The sequence below is a fragment of the Chrysemys picta genome, chromosome 8 (assembly GCF_011386835.1).
Source record: "Chrysemys picta bellii isolate R12L10 chromosome 8, ASM1138683v2, whole genome shotgun sequence".
NCBI classification, from domain to species: domain Eukaryota; kingdom Metazoa; phylum Chordata; order Testudines; family Emydidae; genus Chrysemys; species Chrysemys picta.
In genome coordinates this window covers 102,547,168-102,563,045 of record NC_088798.1, presented here as the reverse complement: position 1 = coordinate 102,563,045, position 15,878 = coordinate 102,547,168, and the positions used below count along the sequence as shown (strand labels likewise).

The following is a 15,878-nucleotide window of genomic DNA, read 5'->3' as shown; positions in this document are numbered from 1 at the left end:
TTCAGACACACCTAGCATATAGAATAAGCTCTGGTGATCTTAAACTATCTTGTGATTAGCTTCTGCCCTATTCACTTAAGGAGGGAAAAAAATTGAAATGAATCTCTCTCTCTCTCTCTTCTGGTGTGTTGATCCAAAAACTGCCTAGAGATAGCTTCACTTAACTAAGCCTATATGCAATCACTGATGTAGGCCAAGACTTTCGAAAGTGACTAGTGATTTTTGGGTGTCTAACATGAGGTACCTTTTAAGGAGCCTTATTTTCAAAGGATGGGGGCTCAGGACTTTGAGAATCAGGCCACTTTAAGGTATCTCAAGTTAAATACCCAGAATCACTAGTTATTTTTGAAAATCTTGGCTTTAATGTTTTCAAAGAACTTTGAAATAATAGGATGAAATGTGCAAAATGATGCAACCTACCATTAAGGTTCCCTAAGAGTTTCCCACTGTACCTGAGGCATAAAGGGCTGAAATCTCTATAGCAATTTATTGCATGTCACAATACTGCTGCAGAGCAAATACAGTTAAGCTATCTTTAGTAATAAAATAAATGATTTATTAGTAAGATTTTGTCTGCCAGTCTTGGTCTGATCCTGTTCGTAAAAGTTCTTGCTGGATATTTCGAGATCCATGATTAACTTCTGGGAATGACCTCCTGGACTTGTCATTTTTCAAGATTATACAAAATCTTTGTTTAGCTTTAAGTAAATAAGCTAAAGTCTTCTCTGTTGTAACTGTTGTCATTCAGGAGCAACTTACCCCACTAGGTTTAGTCTGTTTGGCATGCCTCAACTGCATGTGTATAGTGGTCATCCTGTATTCTACTCATAATTGTCATAATTTTTTACATTATTATAAAAAGAATCATTTGAACTAGTAAGGGAAGTTTTTCTAATTTATAGCCTAGTCTTAAAAATGTACTCCTGGAATAAAAAGCAGTTGAGTTTTTTAAGTGACCATGTTTTCCCATAGTCTTTATTATAGTAAAAGATTGATCGGATTTTTAACATTTGTTTTTAACAGAAGCAGCTTCTTGAAACTTCAGTTGTGACTGCAGAACTATAACTTTCTTGTTAACGTGCATGAAAAATATAAAGTCTGCATATTATAAGTTGGATTTCAGTATGAAAAGAAACAGTTGTCTCGACTTTCAAGAAGTTGGATGTGCAGCTGTGTTCGCAAAAATGGATGCAGAACAGTATGCCTACTTCTATGTATACTTGCACACACAAATTGGATATTTACATGTAGAAAATAGGCATGCACTTCATGCAGATTTTGAGCATACAGTTGCAGTCCTGATTATTTGCAAATTAAGCTGTGTCCAATGTACAAAATTGATTTTGCTGACACACAAGAACCCCATCTCTGATGTGAAAACTGACACTCACATGTGTAATCTTGACAATAGTTTAAAAGTTTAGAAATGAACTATTCAGTCATTGCAATAGGATAATCTTTCTTTCAGGTGTAGATCACCTTTGGCACGTGGCCCATTAGGGAAATGCGCTGGCGGGCCAGGATGGTTTGTTTACCTGCAGGGTCTGCAGGCCGTGGTCTGCCGTTCAAGGCCAATTGGGGCTGAGGGAAGCGGCATGGGCCGAGGGATGTGCTGGCCACTGCTTCCCGCAGCCCCCATTGGCCTGGAATGGCGAACCACGGCCAGTGGGAGCTGCGATCAGCCGAACTTGTGGATACTGCCTGTAAACAAACCGTCCTAGCCTGCCAGCAGATTTCCCTGACGGGCCGCGTGCCAAAGGTTGCCGATTCCTGATATATATGAAGTGATACAGTTGACCAGTTTTCTGCACTTTGTGTTTAGCATTTATAAATATTTGTTTTGTGTGTGTGTGTGTGTGTGTGTGTGTGTGTGTGTGTGTGTGTGTGTGTGTAAAAACAACCCAATTGATTCTATAAACATGAATGTTGACTTTTTGTATGACAAACTCTACATAGGTTAACACTGCTTCACGCACACAGACTTACAAAATGTTTAAAAATAAGTGATTAAACTTAGTTACAGTTCTTATACTTAACTGCTCACTTGAAAGGAGAAGGGGATAATGGTTAATATTCAGATAATTATATTTAAACATCACTTTAATTATGTAAACACTGAGTAACTGAATGGCATTGCAGAAATGGAGTGTGTTTTAAAAAGTTGATTTAATTTTATTTGTGCTCATATCACTTTTCCTCAAAAACATGACTAAACGAAGAAATCAACCATTTTGAAAGCTGAGTGAGAAGTCTATACAATGTGCTTTGAGGAAATACTTTGATATGAAAGATTTTCATTTTGTTAGGCTTAAAAAAAACCACTATGTCAAAATAAGGTTTGTCTGCACAGATCACATAAAATATACCAGTCTAACCACTGGAAATGCAAGCCTTTGAAGTTTGTTGTATCTTATTTCTGGTAAGGATTTAAACTTCTTTATCAAAGAGTACAAGCTAGATAAGCTCAGACTCAACTAGAAATTGTTGACTAGTTGGTTGTGAAGATGTGAAAACCTGTTAGGGACCAGATTGCTTTTGGGGGGGCGGGGGTGTTTTAAATCGTAAGAGCATGTGGGTGGGTATTCAAAATTATGTAGAAAATATGATTCCTCCTTCAATTTATTAATATTTTCTGAAGGAAAGCTTTTAGATGGACCTCTACCTAATACTAAGTCAGTTTCCTTTTTGGATCTGGTTTTACTTGACTCTTCTCATAAACTTATGATTTTAGAAATAGGATGGGGTTTAGAACTTCAAAATACAACTTGTATGTCCATTGTCCAAGAGTGGAGTGAGTGACCCATTTCAATACGGCAGAAGTGCACTGTACTGGTTTGGCATGCATTGTAAATTCCTGGAAAATTCCTCAGGTGCTCAAGTGCAGACAAATCTTTACTGAACTTAATACCCAAGTTGGCAGATAGGTTCAGTCTCGCAGCAATATAGTTTGTATGGGGTGTTTCATTTGAATTGTGAAACTTAGAGTGGAAGTACTTTTAAGTGAAGAAACACTGAGCAGCCTTTGTTTGTAAATGCTACTTATATATAAAATTGATTCTATCAGGGCTTGATGCTAAACTTAGTGATACTGGGTACTTGGATCCAGATTCCTTCCTGGGATATGCACTGTGTGGCTCCCATTTTAAGTTAATGTGTTGTGTGTGCACTTGCATCCAAATGCAGAATTTGGACTTAAATTATGTTCCTATGGCTGATTCCCTGATGTTGGTTAGTTTCATTACTTCTCCATGAATGTCCTTGAGTTCATTTGATATTGGGGGTATGGCAGAAGTAAATATATTCTGGTTCATTATCTTATATATATTATTTTAAATTGTCCATCATGTAAGTTATAGTGATGTTCTAAATATGCAATATTACACAAATCTATCAAATCAAACTTATTCTTATGCCCACTTATGCATGCTGCAAATCTCTTGAGCTAAATTATGTTAATGTTTTAAGTAAGCAATCTTTTCTCTTAATATTTGTATTAGAGGTAAGTGGAGAGGCAGGCAACTAACCTTGGTATTTGTGTTCTCTAAAATGACAATATTTATTTTTGTAACTATAATTCTGCTTGTGGATTTCAATCCCACAAACTTGCTGTGTTGATGTAGAATCAGAGCAAATATATTGAAAAAAGTCAAATACAAAATCAAAACAGAAGATTCTCTTTTGGGCTCTGTTACTGAATATATGGTAAATTAGTTTGGTCCCAAAATTAAAAAGCAGAATATTGAAGATGTATTTAATATTTAAGTTTTTACTTTGTTGTGCTGCTGCTTAATTTTTGAAAAGGTGCTTGCAGTTTTGCACAACAAAAAACTGTTTTGATTGCAGTGTTGAAGCACTTTAGGATTCTTCTAAACACCATCTTCACCTGTTTTTATATTGTTTTGCATGTTAAAACTGTTTGTGTTGCAAATCTTGATGTTCCTCTTTGTGATCCTGTAGTTAAGGTTGAATCAGCATCATACTTTAAACATAAACCTATTTTCAGAGATTTAAAAATTTGGGTTTACTTTTTTTTTAATAGGCTAAAATTTAATGCACTCTAAAATGTCAGTTAGAAGCATCATTTCCCCATATCTAAAATGGTTTGATTAGCAGCATGGTTGCCTGGCCACTAGTTATATAGATATTATAGTTTCTTGGTTATAATAGCAGGATCAGCTAAGAACATTAGGTCCTTTATTGAAACCAGAGTCTATTAATGCATGCTATGCTTCAGAGGAGAGCTGTTGTTTTATGGTAATGTCCATACACCCTAATCAGGATTGAGGCTTTATTGCACTAGGTGCTGCACAAACACACACGCAGGCATAGTCCCTGCTCCAAAGAAATTATTCGGTGGCACTGATCCTTCCAGTGGGGAACGGGGCTTAGAGTATCATCAGCCAGGAACAGTAATCAGCTAGAGCCTTATTTTTTGTTCTCACGTGCCCTGCTAAAGGCCTAATAGCTGAAACATTGATGGTAATATTTATCGCTCTCCATGTTTATGAAAATGAAGCTAAAATTTTAGAGCTTTATAATAGCACACTGCATGTGCTCACTGCTATCTTCTAAGGAAAAAATTGGTAACTTAAAGGTCAAATGTGTGCAATATTTTTGTAAATGTCAGATGTTTGATGGGTGCTAATTTTTTCAATGAAATTGGCAGATTAGCAATGTTGTTGTCACTTTTGATATATATATTTTTTCAAACGGCTGGCAGCTTAAACTTTAAACTGACTAATGTGCATGTTCAGCTTTTTGAAATAAAATTCAGAAAAATTCTTACAGTAGTTTACATTTCCATTATAGGTTAATGCCTCTTAGGAGCCATTGGTTTATTGTCTGAATAAAAAACTTCTAAAAACAAAACTCTATCAATACATAACTCTTTTTCAAAAGGCCAAAATTATATTACATATTGATAGAGCCAAAAGTGCTGTTCTAGTCTTTCATGTAAGAGATGTGTTTAAATAGAGACAAATAAATGCAAGGTTACTATAATATGCTTTGTCCAGTACAATGATGCCTTTCTGGTCTCTAGATTAAATTACAAGGATTTTACTAGTTTCCATCTGAAATTTTGAGCAAAAAAGAGATGTATTTCAAATGCAAATACATTACAGTGATTTAACAGTTTTTAATACAAACTGTCAAGTCCAGGAAATTCAGTCAACAGTGTGACTGAATGAGTTGAAGATGAAATATCAGCCTAAACAGAATTTCCTGGATTTTCCTGATTTCAGTCACAAGCATAATGTGTTTATATTTATGAAATGGTTTGTGTTTGCTTAGTTTTAGCAGGTGTAATTTTTATGAGAATGTTCTATATAAGGTATCTATGATATGGATGTTTAACATTTGCCTAATCACATTTTGAAACGTCTGTTCTCTAAGAATTTTTTCAAAAGTCTTCATTTGTGTTCACTCCCACCAAAATGTGTATGTTATAGGTTTTTTCTATGGGTTAACCAATTATCACAAAAAATAGCATCAAGCCCTAATACATATCTTGTTCAGAGTTTATGGCCTTTATTTTAGTTACAGTATGGTATGTGATTTCAGAAGAGATGTGCTTTTAAGTCTAACTGTATAGATATATAAAGTGGCCTATTCTGCCTAATAAACTTGGCTTTGATTGCCATATTTCATTCTTGATGCTTGTGCAATAGGGAAATGTTCTGTGTAATGGCAGTGGCTATTTTGTCTTATGCTGGATTTTGATTTCAAGAAGATTAAAAGATTTTTTACGGACAGCAGTCATTCCTTGTTTTCAGACTGATTTCAAGGAAGCTAGAATTTTCATAAGGAATGTTGTCAATAGCTAACTCTGACGTGCTAGCTATAGCCTCATCTAAAATTTAGTTTCCTGCGGTTTTTTTCTCCAAAAGTCTTATTTTAGAACATCAATATTAAAACCACTGTAAAATTTCAAATAAATATGTGAACTTAAAGTCTGTGAGAAGCCTGTTTCATTTACTGCAGCAGTGTTATCTTTTTGTCTTCAGTTTTCTTGCTTCGAAGTTATACATTTACTCTACATTTGGTATGCATCCGAAGAAGTGGGCTGTAGTCCACGAAAGCTTATGCTCTAATAAATTTGTTAGTCTCTAAGGTGCCACAAGTACTCCTGTTCTTTTTACATTTACTCTAGGATGTTGCACTAGAAAAATATACACTTCCAGTCATTTTGTAAGATAAAAATTCAGTTATTGTAAATTTCAGTTAACCAGTGGTTCTTAAAATGCAAAAATTAATAGTGTGAAACTCCAGTGCATGAGTATCAGAGGGGTAGCCGTGTTAGTCTGAATCTGTAAAAAGCAACAGAGGGTCCTGTGGCACCTTTGAGACTAACAGAAGTATTGGGAGCATAGACTTGCATCTGAAGAAGTGAGGTTCTTACCCACGAAAGCTTATGCTCCCAATACTTCTGTTAGTCTCAAAGGTGCCACAGGACCCTCTGTTGCTTTTTTCCAGTGCATGAGATTTTTTAAAAAACTGCTTATAACTGTTTTCTCATGATTCGCTAGAACAGCCTGACGTAGTAAGAATATAATTACCAGATGGAAAATATACAGTGAGAGACAGATTGTAGTTACTCCTGGGGGAATTCTGCGCCAAAAAAAATGCAAAATTCTGTGCCAAAAATGCAAAATTCTGCATATTTTATTTGTCAGAAGAATGCAATATAATTTTGGTAATTTATTTAACCTACCATACAGGGAAAAAAAAATCACAAGAATTGTTCAGCATTTCCTAAACACATTAAAGTTAAGTTACCAAAACCTTGAATTCCAGTTACAATCCTGGATTTTCATTTAAATTACATTACTTTTATTTTGGTGTTTGGTGTTCTGTAAAGTTGAATGTCATTTTAAATTGCTCAGACTTTCACACATGAAAGTCATAAAGTTTTGCTAATCATTGTCCTGCATTTTTTTTTTTAATGGATAAGTAAAATAAATCCTGAGCTGTAATCTAACCCCATTGTGCCTCTCTGGCATAGGAAAAAAGGCGAGAAAGCACATAGACCTTCCTAGCTGAGGATTCTGTTACTGTCATTTGGCTCCTTTGCACCACTCTGGCAAGGTAAAGGAGCCTTAATTGACTAAGAATGAGAACAGTTAATTAACAATGGGAGCATTAGCAGCCTGCCAGCTTTGTTGTTAGATTTCTGCTCTGCCTCAGGGACAGAGCCCGTTTTATACAGCCTTATGCCTCCAAGCCCAGGGGTCATGTCTCTCACTTGCTCATACACAGGCATGTGCCCAGCCCCACCCCTTTAACATCTCTCCAGGGATGCATACACGCCCGCCCCCCCCCCTCCCCCCCCCCCCCCCCCCCCCCCGATGATCTGCACTCTGCTGCCGGCTGCTCCCAGCAGACGTTCTCCGGCTGCGGGGGAAGGGGTGTGTGTTCCAAACAGATTTCTTTGCTTCCCCATTTTTTTTTTGTGGGGGAGCCAAGAAATCTGCAGAAGGTATGGATTCTGCGCCCCCGCAGAATTCCTCCAGGAGTATTATTGTGCTGAGTAATCAGGTACTATTGACAGCATTAAGAAGAACAGGAGTACTTGTGGCACCTTAGAGACTAACAAATTTATTAGAGCATAAGCTTTCGTGGACTACAGCCCACTTCTTCGGATGCATATGAAGTGGGCTGTAGTCCACGAAAGCTTATGCTCTAATAAATTTGTTAGTCTCTAAGGTGCCACAAGTACTCCTGTTCTTCTTTTTGCGGATACAGACTAACACGGCTGCTACTCTGAAATTGACAGCATTGTCTGCACAGTCCTGTACTTAGAAAACTCAAAACCTTGGTACTATTCTGTTTAACTCCCCTCACAGTTTATAGATTTAAAAAAATGTTGCTTACTTACAAAAAATTTCAGATGATTCTCTTTTGACCATCTGACTAAAAAGTGAGCTCCTGTTTTGGTCTGTTTAATTGCATGAGAGAGCCATACAACTGCTTTCAAACACTTTACTCAACCACAATTATCTGCACATGTAATTGTTTTGCACTGTCAACCTTGTAAAAGGTAGGGGAAAAGATTTTGTGCATGACCTGGTAAGTTTTTGTGATCATTTTGCAAAGCTGTTATACAGTGCAGTATAAGAAGGAAGGTTAAAATCCAGAATTGCTGCTACTTTCATGCTACTGAAAGTCTTGCTACTTTTTCTTGAGTTTCCTGATATTAAATGAAGGATTAACGTAGCCACTTCTCTGGATGGATGGTTGTAGTTGGTTGTCTTGTACAAACTAGAGTTTGAGTTTTATATAAAGAACTGAAATGCCTTACCAGATTGTGTGTCAAACTCTCTTGATTGGAAAAAAAAATTAGTTTTTTCTCCTCTCTACAGGGTACTGCTTGCAACTATCTGGCTGAAGAGTTGGGAGAGCCAGATCCTTAGACCACCTGATATTTGATGGCAGGATATTTTTCAGGTTGCTTGTTCAGCTGCAGAAAGACATCTTGTTGCATGAACCAGAACAGAATAGAAGAAGATAGAGCAGCCTGGCTGTGTTTGCATGGGGGCATTTTACAAAGTATACTGAAATACGTTCCTTGTCTTACGTCTTGCCTTGTCTGTTCCCCTCAAGTTCTTTGGAGACAGCGGTTCAGGTATAGAAGAGCGTGGCGAGAGGTGAAAACAAGATAGGAAGGATTCTTGAGGAAAGTGGGACTTCAGGAGGTAATGAGGCATTTGTTACACAAATGAGCCAACCAAAGGAGCTGCATGTTGGAAGGTGCAAAACTGAGGGTGGGAGGAGAGGAAGAGTAAACTGGTTGGAGTAGAGCCCAGTTCAAAAATTCAGCCAGTTGTGCTATTCTATAAAGCCTTGAAATGAGTGTGAAATAACTTAATTTGCGATGGTAAAAGACTAGAAACCGTGTATTTAAGAAGGATATTGGGTGATGTGGTTGGAGAGACTAGAGAGTGTGTGGAGTGGACTGGATCGCATACACCTTACTCACAAGTAAGGGTCTGTAAAACCTTGCTTCAGTGATTTAACAGTTTTGAGCACTGAGTGAAACAGTCTGCTTCACTCGGTGTACATATCAATGGATCATATAGAATGAGGCAGTGTTACAATCCGATGATGTGCATTGGCACCTCATTCCTGATCTCAAACTTGTTCTTTCCTTTTCAGAGAACTAAGGTTTATTTACAGGACTGAGGCTTCATGAACAGGCCCAGGTTCAAAGACTGCCCAGATGATAGCTCATGCTCCCTGTCTCCAATGAAAAATGTTCCACAACCTTTCTTTTATTAAGAATATTTTTACTGGCACAGTCTCTCCCTTATGCCTTTATGAAGCGTGATGACAACACAGACTTCCTTATTCATTGCACATATTATCAAATCATATAACATGAGGCAGCACTTCTATGGAGTGCTGACTCATTCCATCTGTGCCTTCACAAATCATCCGGCATGTGCACCTATACATTAAAATAAAATGTGATCCAATGTACACATACACAAAGTAAGACTCCAAGATTTGTTTGTTTTTTGCCCTTATGACATGGTCAAGTCAAACCTGATTTTTTTTCCCCCACTGTACCACCAAATATACACACATGGGGCTAATGTCCCTGTCAGATCTCAAGCTTCTACTGCCTCTAGATGAAGTACAAGAGAAGCTTTTAACTAAGGCCTGGTCTACACTTTGGGGCTAAGTTGCCCTAAGTTACGCAATTCCAGCTACGTCACTAGCTTAGGTCGATTTATTGCAGTGTCTACACCATGCTGGGTCGACGGGAGAAACTCCCATTGACTTACCTTTCGCTTCTCTTTCCGGTGGAAATGATCTGCGGTCGATTTAGCGGGTCTTCACTAGACCCGCTAAATCGACCCCCAGTGGATCAATCACTGCAGCATCTATCCCCAGTAAGTGTAGAGATATACCCCTAAGATATACCCCTAAGATATACCACTTCTGGTTTTCTTCCTCTTCACATGGGAGAAGTGTACCTTTTCACTCCCAAACTGATGCACTGTGTATGCTCAGGCTTTCAGAAATATGTGCCCTTGGACTGAACACACAGAAAATTTCAGCTTGAGAAGTAAGTTTTTGAGAAAGTTAGAAACTAAGACACTATATAATGGAAATTATTGTGGCCTTTAACTACAGACATCACCATACCCAATTCAGCAAAGCAGGTAGGTACATGCTGTAAATTTAGCACATGAATAATCCTAATTCTATTCAGCAAAACACTGAAGTGTGATTAAAATTAAGTGCTTTGTTGAATACAGACCATAATGAGCAATTGGGGATTTGGTCGTCTTAAAATACTTATTTGTCCATCAAAAATCTTTTTCCCATTGATTTGATCTGAACATGGCATATATCACTTGAGAACTCATTATCTGAAAAATATCAAAGTAGCCTTAGTTTCTTTCCAAATAGGGTAGCTGGGAACTAAATAGATTTTTTTTTTTTTTTAAATCAGGGAGGTTTATTTTACATAATTCATATGGGTAAGTTTCCTTTAAAAATATTGTCAGTGGTAAGTGATGTTCAAAAAGGGGAATTTTCTTTCTGTATACTCCTTATTTTTTTGGCAAAAACCAGCTGGAATTTTACTTTCTTTCATTCTGAACAGAGAAAAACAATTGTCATACTGGTACTGAGGAGGAGGAGGAAAAATGCAACTAGCCGTAGGCACTGAAATGTGACTTGGAGATATGTCCCCCGGGTTTTATAAAAAAAAGTCACTCCATTTTGTATTCTTCATGCCTTTTATTATGAACTGGCAAACAGTGACCATAATTACATAATTTATTGATTGTATCCAATCATAACACAGGCCATCAGTTATCCCAGTGTTCAGCATATAAATTATGTTGTTTATTGTTCTGGTTTTGCTTGAGGAAAATGCAAGTTTTTAAACTCTCCTGTGACATGCATTTGAATTGACCTTGGTTGCTCATTAATTGGTGTTGATTCTAGTGACTGGAGAAACTATATTGGTAATTTAGAAGTACAACTGTAATAAGGCTATTTGGTTAGTTACTTTGTGGATGGGGAAATGGACAGAATGAAATATAATCATTTCTGCTTCGCACAGGTTCAAATAAAGATTTTTTTTTCTTCCACTGAGTGCTGAGGTGACTTTTATTAGTGTACTGTTCTCATTGCAGTTTTTGGATTGTCTTGAACAAATACAAGATTTTTATGTGAGCAGGCAAAAAAATGATATTGTTTAACATATAACTTTCAAAATGTGACTTACATTGTTGAAAATGAATAGTAGGCATTGCTAACTTGGTTTATTAAATACTGCAGTTTTATTCCCTATTTGTATTAAAAGTTTAACAAAGATTAGTTTGTACTATTAAGCTTATTTTGCGGTTAGGAATCTAATTTCTGCATTGAAATGACAGTAACCATTTAATCAAATATCAACTCTTTTTTGCAAACTGGTTTAGTTAATTGATTTAAAAACTTTGAACAGTTTTCGCTCTGTCTTCTTCACATCATTTGTTAATTCCCCAAAGGTATCAAAAAACTCTTCCATTTCCCTCTGGAGCATTTCATTTCTTCTTTCTGCATCTTCCCGTGCCCTCTCTGCATTTCGCATTTTAATCTCCACCAGACTGTACCACTTCCGTTGCTGACCCAGTTTTGAATGCAGATCCTTAATCTCCGATTGCAGCTCTTTGTTCCGCTGCTCCAGGCTGTTTGAAAGATAGACGTTACAATTTATAGGGCTCTTTTTCCTGTCTCTGTTTCATGAGAAACCTAGATTTTTAAAAACCATTTGGTTTTAAGCATGTGATACTATAAATAGAAGTGTGTAGAGAGGCACTTGTTATCCCCAAAGCAAACTATGTTAGGTCCCCCTTCAACATGTTGCTGATGCATTTCTCTCCCATCATCTTCATGATTTGTCCAGTTTCTGCAGCTCAGTGAGTTAATGTACCAAACCTGCTTACAAAATTGTCTTTCCTTTTCAAAGGTAAAGGCAATTCTCCATTTTATACTCATGCTGGTATACCTTGTATTGCAGTGTAAAAAGCAATTTTGTACATTTCCTGCACAAATACCCAAATGCTTTGACTTAGGTTGTGTGCAATTCCTCTAATATTAAGAGTTATGGAAGAGGAGGGCTATAAGTCAGTGTATAGTCTTCTCTTAGAACCTATATGCGGACCCACTCCCACAAACAAACAGTTGGATTTTACATCATATTTCAGTGGAATATCACAAGTGTTCAGGATCCTTGCACACCCTCTGTATCTAATGCTGAAAACATGAACAGCTATCAAAATCATTAACCCCTTTGAAAGTGGGACTATCCTATGAAACTCAGAAACTTCCAACAAATCTTCAATATCAGGCAGGTTGCACTTCCTCGCCTTTATTTTGAGGGCAAATTTAAATATCCCCATTTAAAAGTCACTAAAATAATTATTTCAAGGTATATCATCATTTAACTAAATATTCCATTTGGATAATTTATCTGAAATTGTATAGCTAACTAATTAGTGATTGCATCTGTTTAGAAGATCTGGGTATTTTTTGTATAATAAACAGGTGGCATTGTTCAACTGACTGAGCACAGACTTAGGAGCTGCTGCATTCTTGTTCTAGGTCTACCTTTGACTCACTAAGCGGCCTAAGGTAGGTTACTTTCCCTGTTGCAAAGAATTTTCCTTTAAACTTTGTAAACCGCTGTGTCAGTGCTTAGTATTATGATTGTTCATATTCTGGTTTATTTCCCCCCAACCCCAAACCGACCCCCCAAAGTACTGCTCTTCATGCTGACTGAAAGTGTGTGTGTGGGGGGAGTGGGGGTCAGGGAGGAAATTCCACAGTAGACTACAGATTGTTATTTATTTATTTTTTAAATCTTCGTTCTCCCAAGAAATTTTAAATGCTTTGACATTTTCCAGCCAGCTCAAATGATACTGGCTTCTATTAATTTTAAATAAATGACACTAGCCTAAACCCTGTAACATGAGTCAAAACTGGTCTCTTGTAAATACTGGACAGTGAGAAACATTCACTTTGAAATGTGAAAAGACATTATTGCAATAAGAACAGGAGTACTTCTGGCACCTTAGAGACTAACAAATTTATTAGAGCATAAGCTTTCTCGGACTACAGCCCACTTCTTCGGATGTTTGTCTCTAAGGTGCCACAAGTACTCCTGTTCTTTTTGCGGATACAGACTAACATGGCTGCTACTCTGAAACCTGTCATTGCAATAGTGTCCAAGGACCCCAGTTGGGGACCTCTGCCTCTTGGCAGTAAGCACAGTACACACAAACATCACAAAGTCCCTGCCCCAGAAAGCTCATAGTCTAAGATTCCTTACCTTGTAATTTTAGCTTCATACTCTGCCTTCTGCCTGGACGTCTGCTTCTTTAGGCTGACAAGATGGTGTTGCACTGAAGTTGAATTTGCTGAGAAGTCATTGGCAGTAGGAGATGCTTCACTGCTGTTGTCTCCTGGGCCACATCCCAAGTTTTCCTGTAGCCCCAAAACATTGGAAGTGACTGTGTTAGTTTCTTGGGACTCTTCTGGGCAGGTAGACCTGGTTAAATATCTTGAAGTCGGGTGTTCTTCAAACATAATTTCACACAGGGAGCCAGTCCTGGATCCCTGACCAGTATTGCTCGTTCCCTGCTGGCTTTGCAAAAGTATCCGTTCCGTTTTGTTATAGAAGAGCTTGTTTTCATGCATTTGCCTCACCCTGAACTGTGAAACTTTTCTTCCTCGCCACAGCTGTTTGAAGCTTTTCAAATACTTGGAAATTGTCCATTTTGTTGGAGCCTGGATCTTGTTTCAGATTTTGTTTTTGATACGGAATGGGTGACGCCTCAAGTTGATGTGCCAGTCCACTGTGCGCATGGCCTCATTGCGCTGGCTTGTTCTTATCCCCAGGAGACACCGCCTCTTTTGTGTACCCGCCATCTTTTCTATGTAGTTTGAATGACATCTGTGGGTGGCACATTTCATAGTTGTCTGAATTACTAGTTGCATTCTTCTCTGATACATTTTCTGCCGTGGTAATCTTGGCTGTCAGTAACCTGGGGCGGAAGGGGATATCTGCTCAGTATTCTACAAATACAAGGCTCCCTATGTTCCATGTTTCACAGATTATGGAAGAGGCATGTTAAATCTGTTTTGGGTGCACTGTGTCTAGCCAGCCTGGCGTGAGAAAAATTGCATGAATGGAAAACAGCTTGCTGTGTTTTATCACTGACATCAACTGTTGCACATTTTAAAGGAAGCAGAGGGTAATGGTTAAAGTAAAGCTATTCAGTCTCTCTTCAGCGCTGTTGTATCAAGGACAAGAACTCTGAGGTCAAGGAAGCTGAGGGCTCTTTTTATCTACTTACACTTCAGCTCCAGTTGGAAAACTAACGAATACATTTTAAATAGACATTTATTTTTTTAACTGCCTCTTTTCAGAGGATACTCAAGTAAGTAAAGTACAGCTTCAGTTTACGGATAACCAGAAATAACTCCAGTACAGGAAACCTAAATAGGGAAAAAAAAAAAAAAAAAAAGCTTGTAATTACAGTTAAAATACACTTAACTTTAAAACTAAAGCAATTTAATAATAATTTGGAGAGCCTTTCCCTCAGCCATTTGGTGCAAGGAACAAGGTGAGGTTTGAATAGAGGGCAAAATTAGCAATGTAAATACCAATACAAATAAACTATAAGAAATTGGCAGAAAATTTAGCTGGCCCAGCTACCATATTATTTATTTTTTGTATGTTTTCTTCCAGGGTTATCACATATCCATGCTGAGTCCCTCTTTCTGTTGTACTTACTATCTTTTCTGTTAACCTGTATTTAAAATAACAAACAAAAAATCCTCTGAAAATGATTTACACAAAATAAAAGCTACTCCACATATGCTTTAAAAGTATCTCTTGAGCCCGGTGCTTTCATGAGTAGGGTTACCATATGTCCGGATTTTCCCGGACATGTCCGGCTTTTTGGGCCTCAAATCCCTGTCCGGGAGGAAATCCCAAAAAGCTGGACATGTCCAGGAAAATAGGGAGGGAGGGGTTGTGGGGTTTGGGTCCGGGCCGGAGCCGGGGAGGCCAGCGGTGCTCGGCCGGGGGCCAGAGCTGCTGGGGTCAGCGGTGCGCCGCTGGGGCCGCCGGGGCCAGGGCGGGCCGGAGCCGCTCGGCCGGAGCCAGGGCCAGGGCCCGAGCTGAGCTGGGCGGGAGATGTCGGGGCCAGAGCCTCTTGGCCTGGGCCAGCCGGCCGCCACAGGGAGCCGCTCGGCCGGGGGGGGGGGGGGGGGCCGGACTGGGCCGTGCCCCGCCCCAGCCCTAGCTTACCTGCTGCCTCCCTGTTTCAGGCTTCCCACGAACATTTGATTCGCGGGAAGAGGGGGAGGAGCAGGGGGGCGGAGCATTCAGGGGAGGGTGCAGAGTTGGGGTGGGGACTTTGGGGAAGGGGCGGAGTTGGGGCGGGGCCGGGGCCCCGTGGAGTGTCCTCCTTTTTTTAAACTAAAATATGGTAATCCTATTCATGAGCCTCTTTCTAAGAGTAGTAGGCTGCTATATTATCTGTTCTATTTTAAAAGGCAGTGTTATAAATTTGCTATATCCTAGATTTGCATGTGTTGGATTAAAAATGGTGGATTAGTGCCACAGGAAGATACAAAATTGAAAGTTTGGTCCCTTTTGCTAGAGAAAAACTGGTAGTCACCTTTCCATTAGACTCCCTAGTCTACTGGAAAACTTTGATAGCTTGAGTGAAACTGCCAAATGTTTATAACCCTTTGTAGGGGAGCTCAGCATCCTTCAGGGAATTTTTCTTTCCTCAGACCTGTAAAGCCTGCTGGACAAGGCGCATACAGCTTTTAGTCAGCTGGGAATACTGTTTTGATTGATTTGG

At 38.7% G+C, this 15,878-nt stretch overlaps 2 protein-coding genes across 5 annotated transcripts in view; one reads left to right on the top strand and one right to left on the bottom strand.

Annotated features, from left to right (window-relative positions):
- Positions 1-11,105, top strand: part of MAPK9 (mitogen-activated protein kinase 9) — a 58,033-nt gene extending 46,928 nt beyond the window's left edge. For 2 of the 4 annotated variants that reach the window (XR_508523.4, XR_010589926.1), the window contains exons 13-14: positions 8,602-8,693; positions 9,154-11,105. The gene's annotated coding sequence lies outside the window, so the exon portion shown is untranslated. Of the gene's footprint in view, positions 1-8,360 lie in introns of all 4 variants that reach the window. The other 2 variants (XR_010589925.1, XR_255886.5) reach the window with 2 other exon arrangements.
- On the bottom strand, positions 10,730-14,522 carry LOC101953618 (rho GTPase-activating protein 24-like). The gene is made up of 2 exons (XM_005295868.5): positions 13,331-14,522; positions 10,730-11,687 (listed from the first exon to the last, which is right to left on the bottom strand). The coding sequence occupies exons 1-2, from the start codon at positions 13,696-13,698 to the stop codon at positions 11,435-11,437; spliced, it is 621 nt and encodes a 206-aa protein (XP_005295925.2). The 5' UTR covers positions 13,699-14,522; the 3' UTR covers positions 10,730-11,434.
- Positions 14,523-15,878: the final 1,356 nt, after the last annotated feature.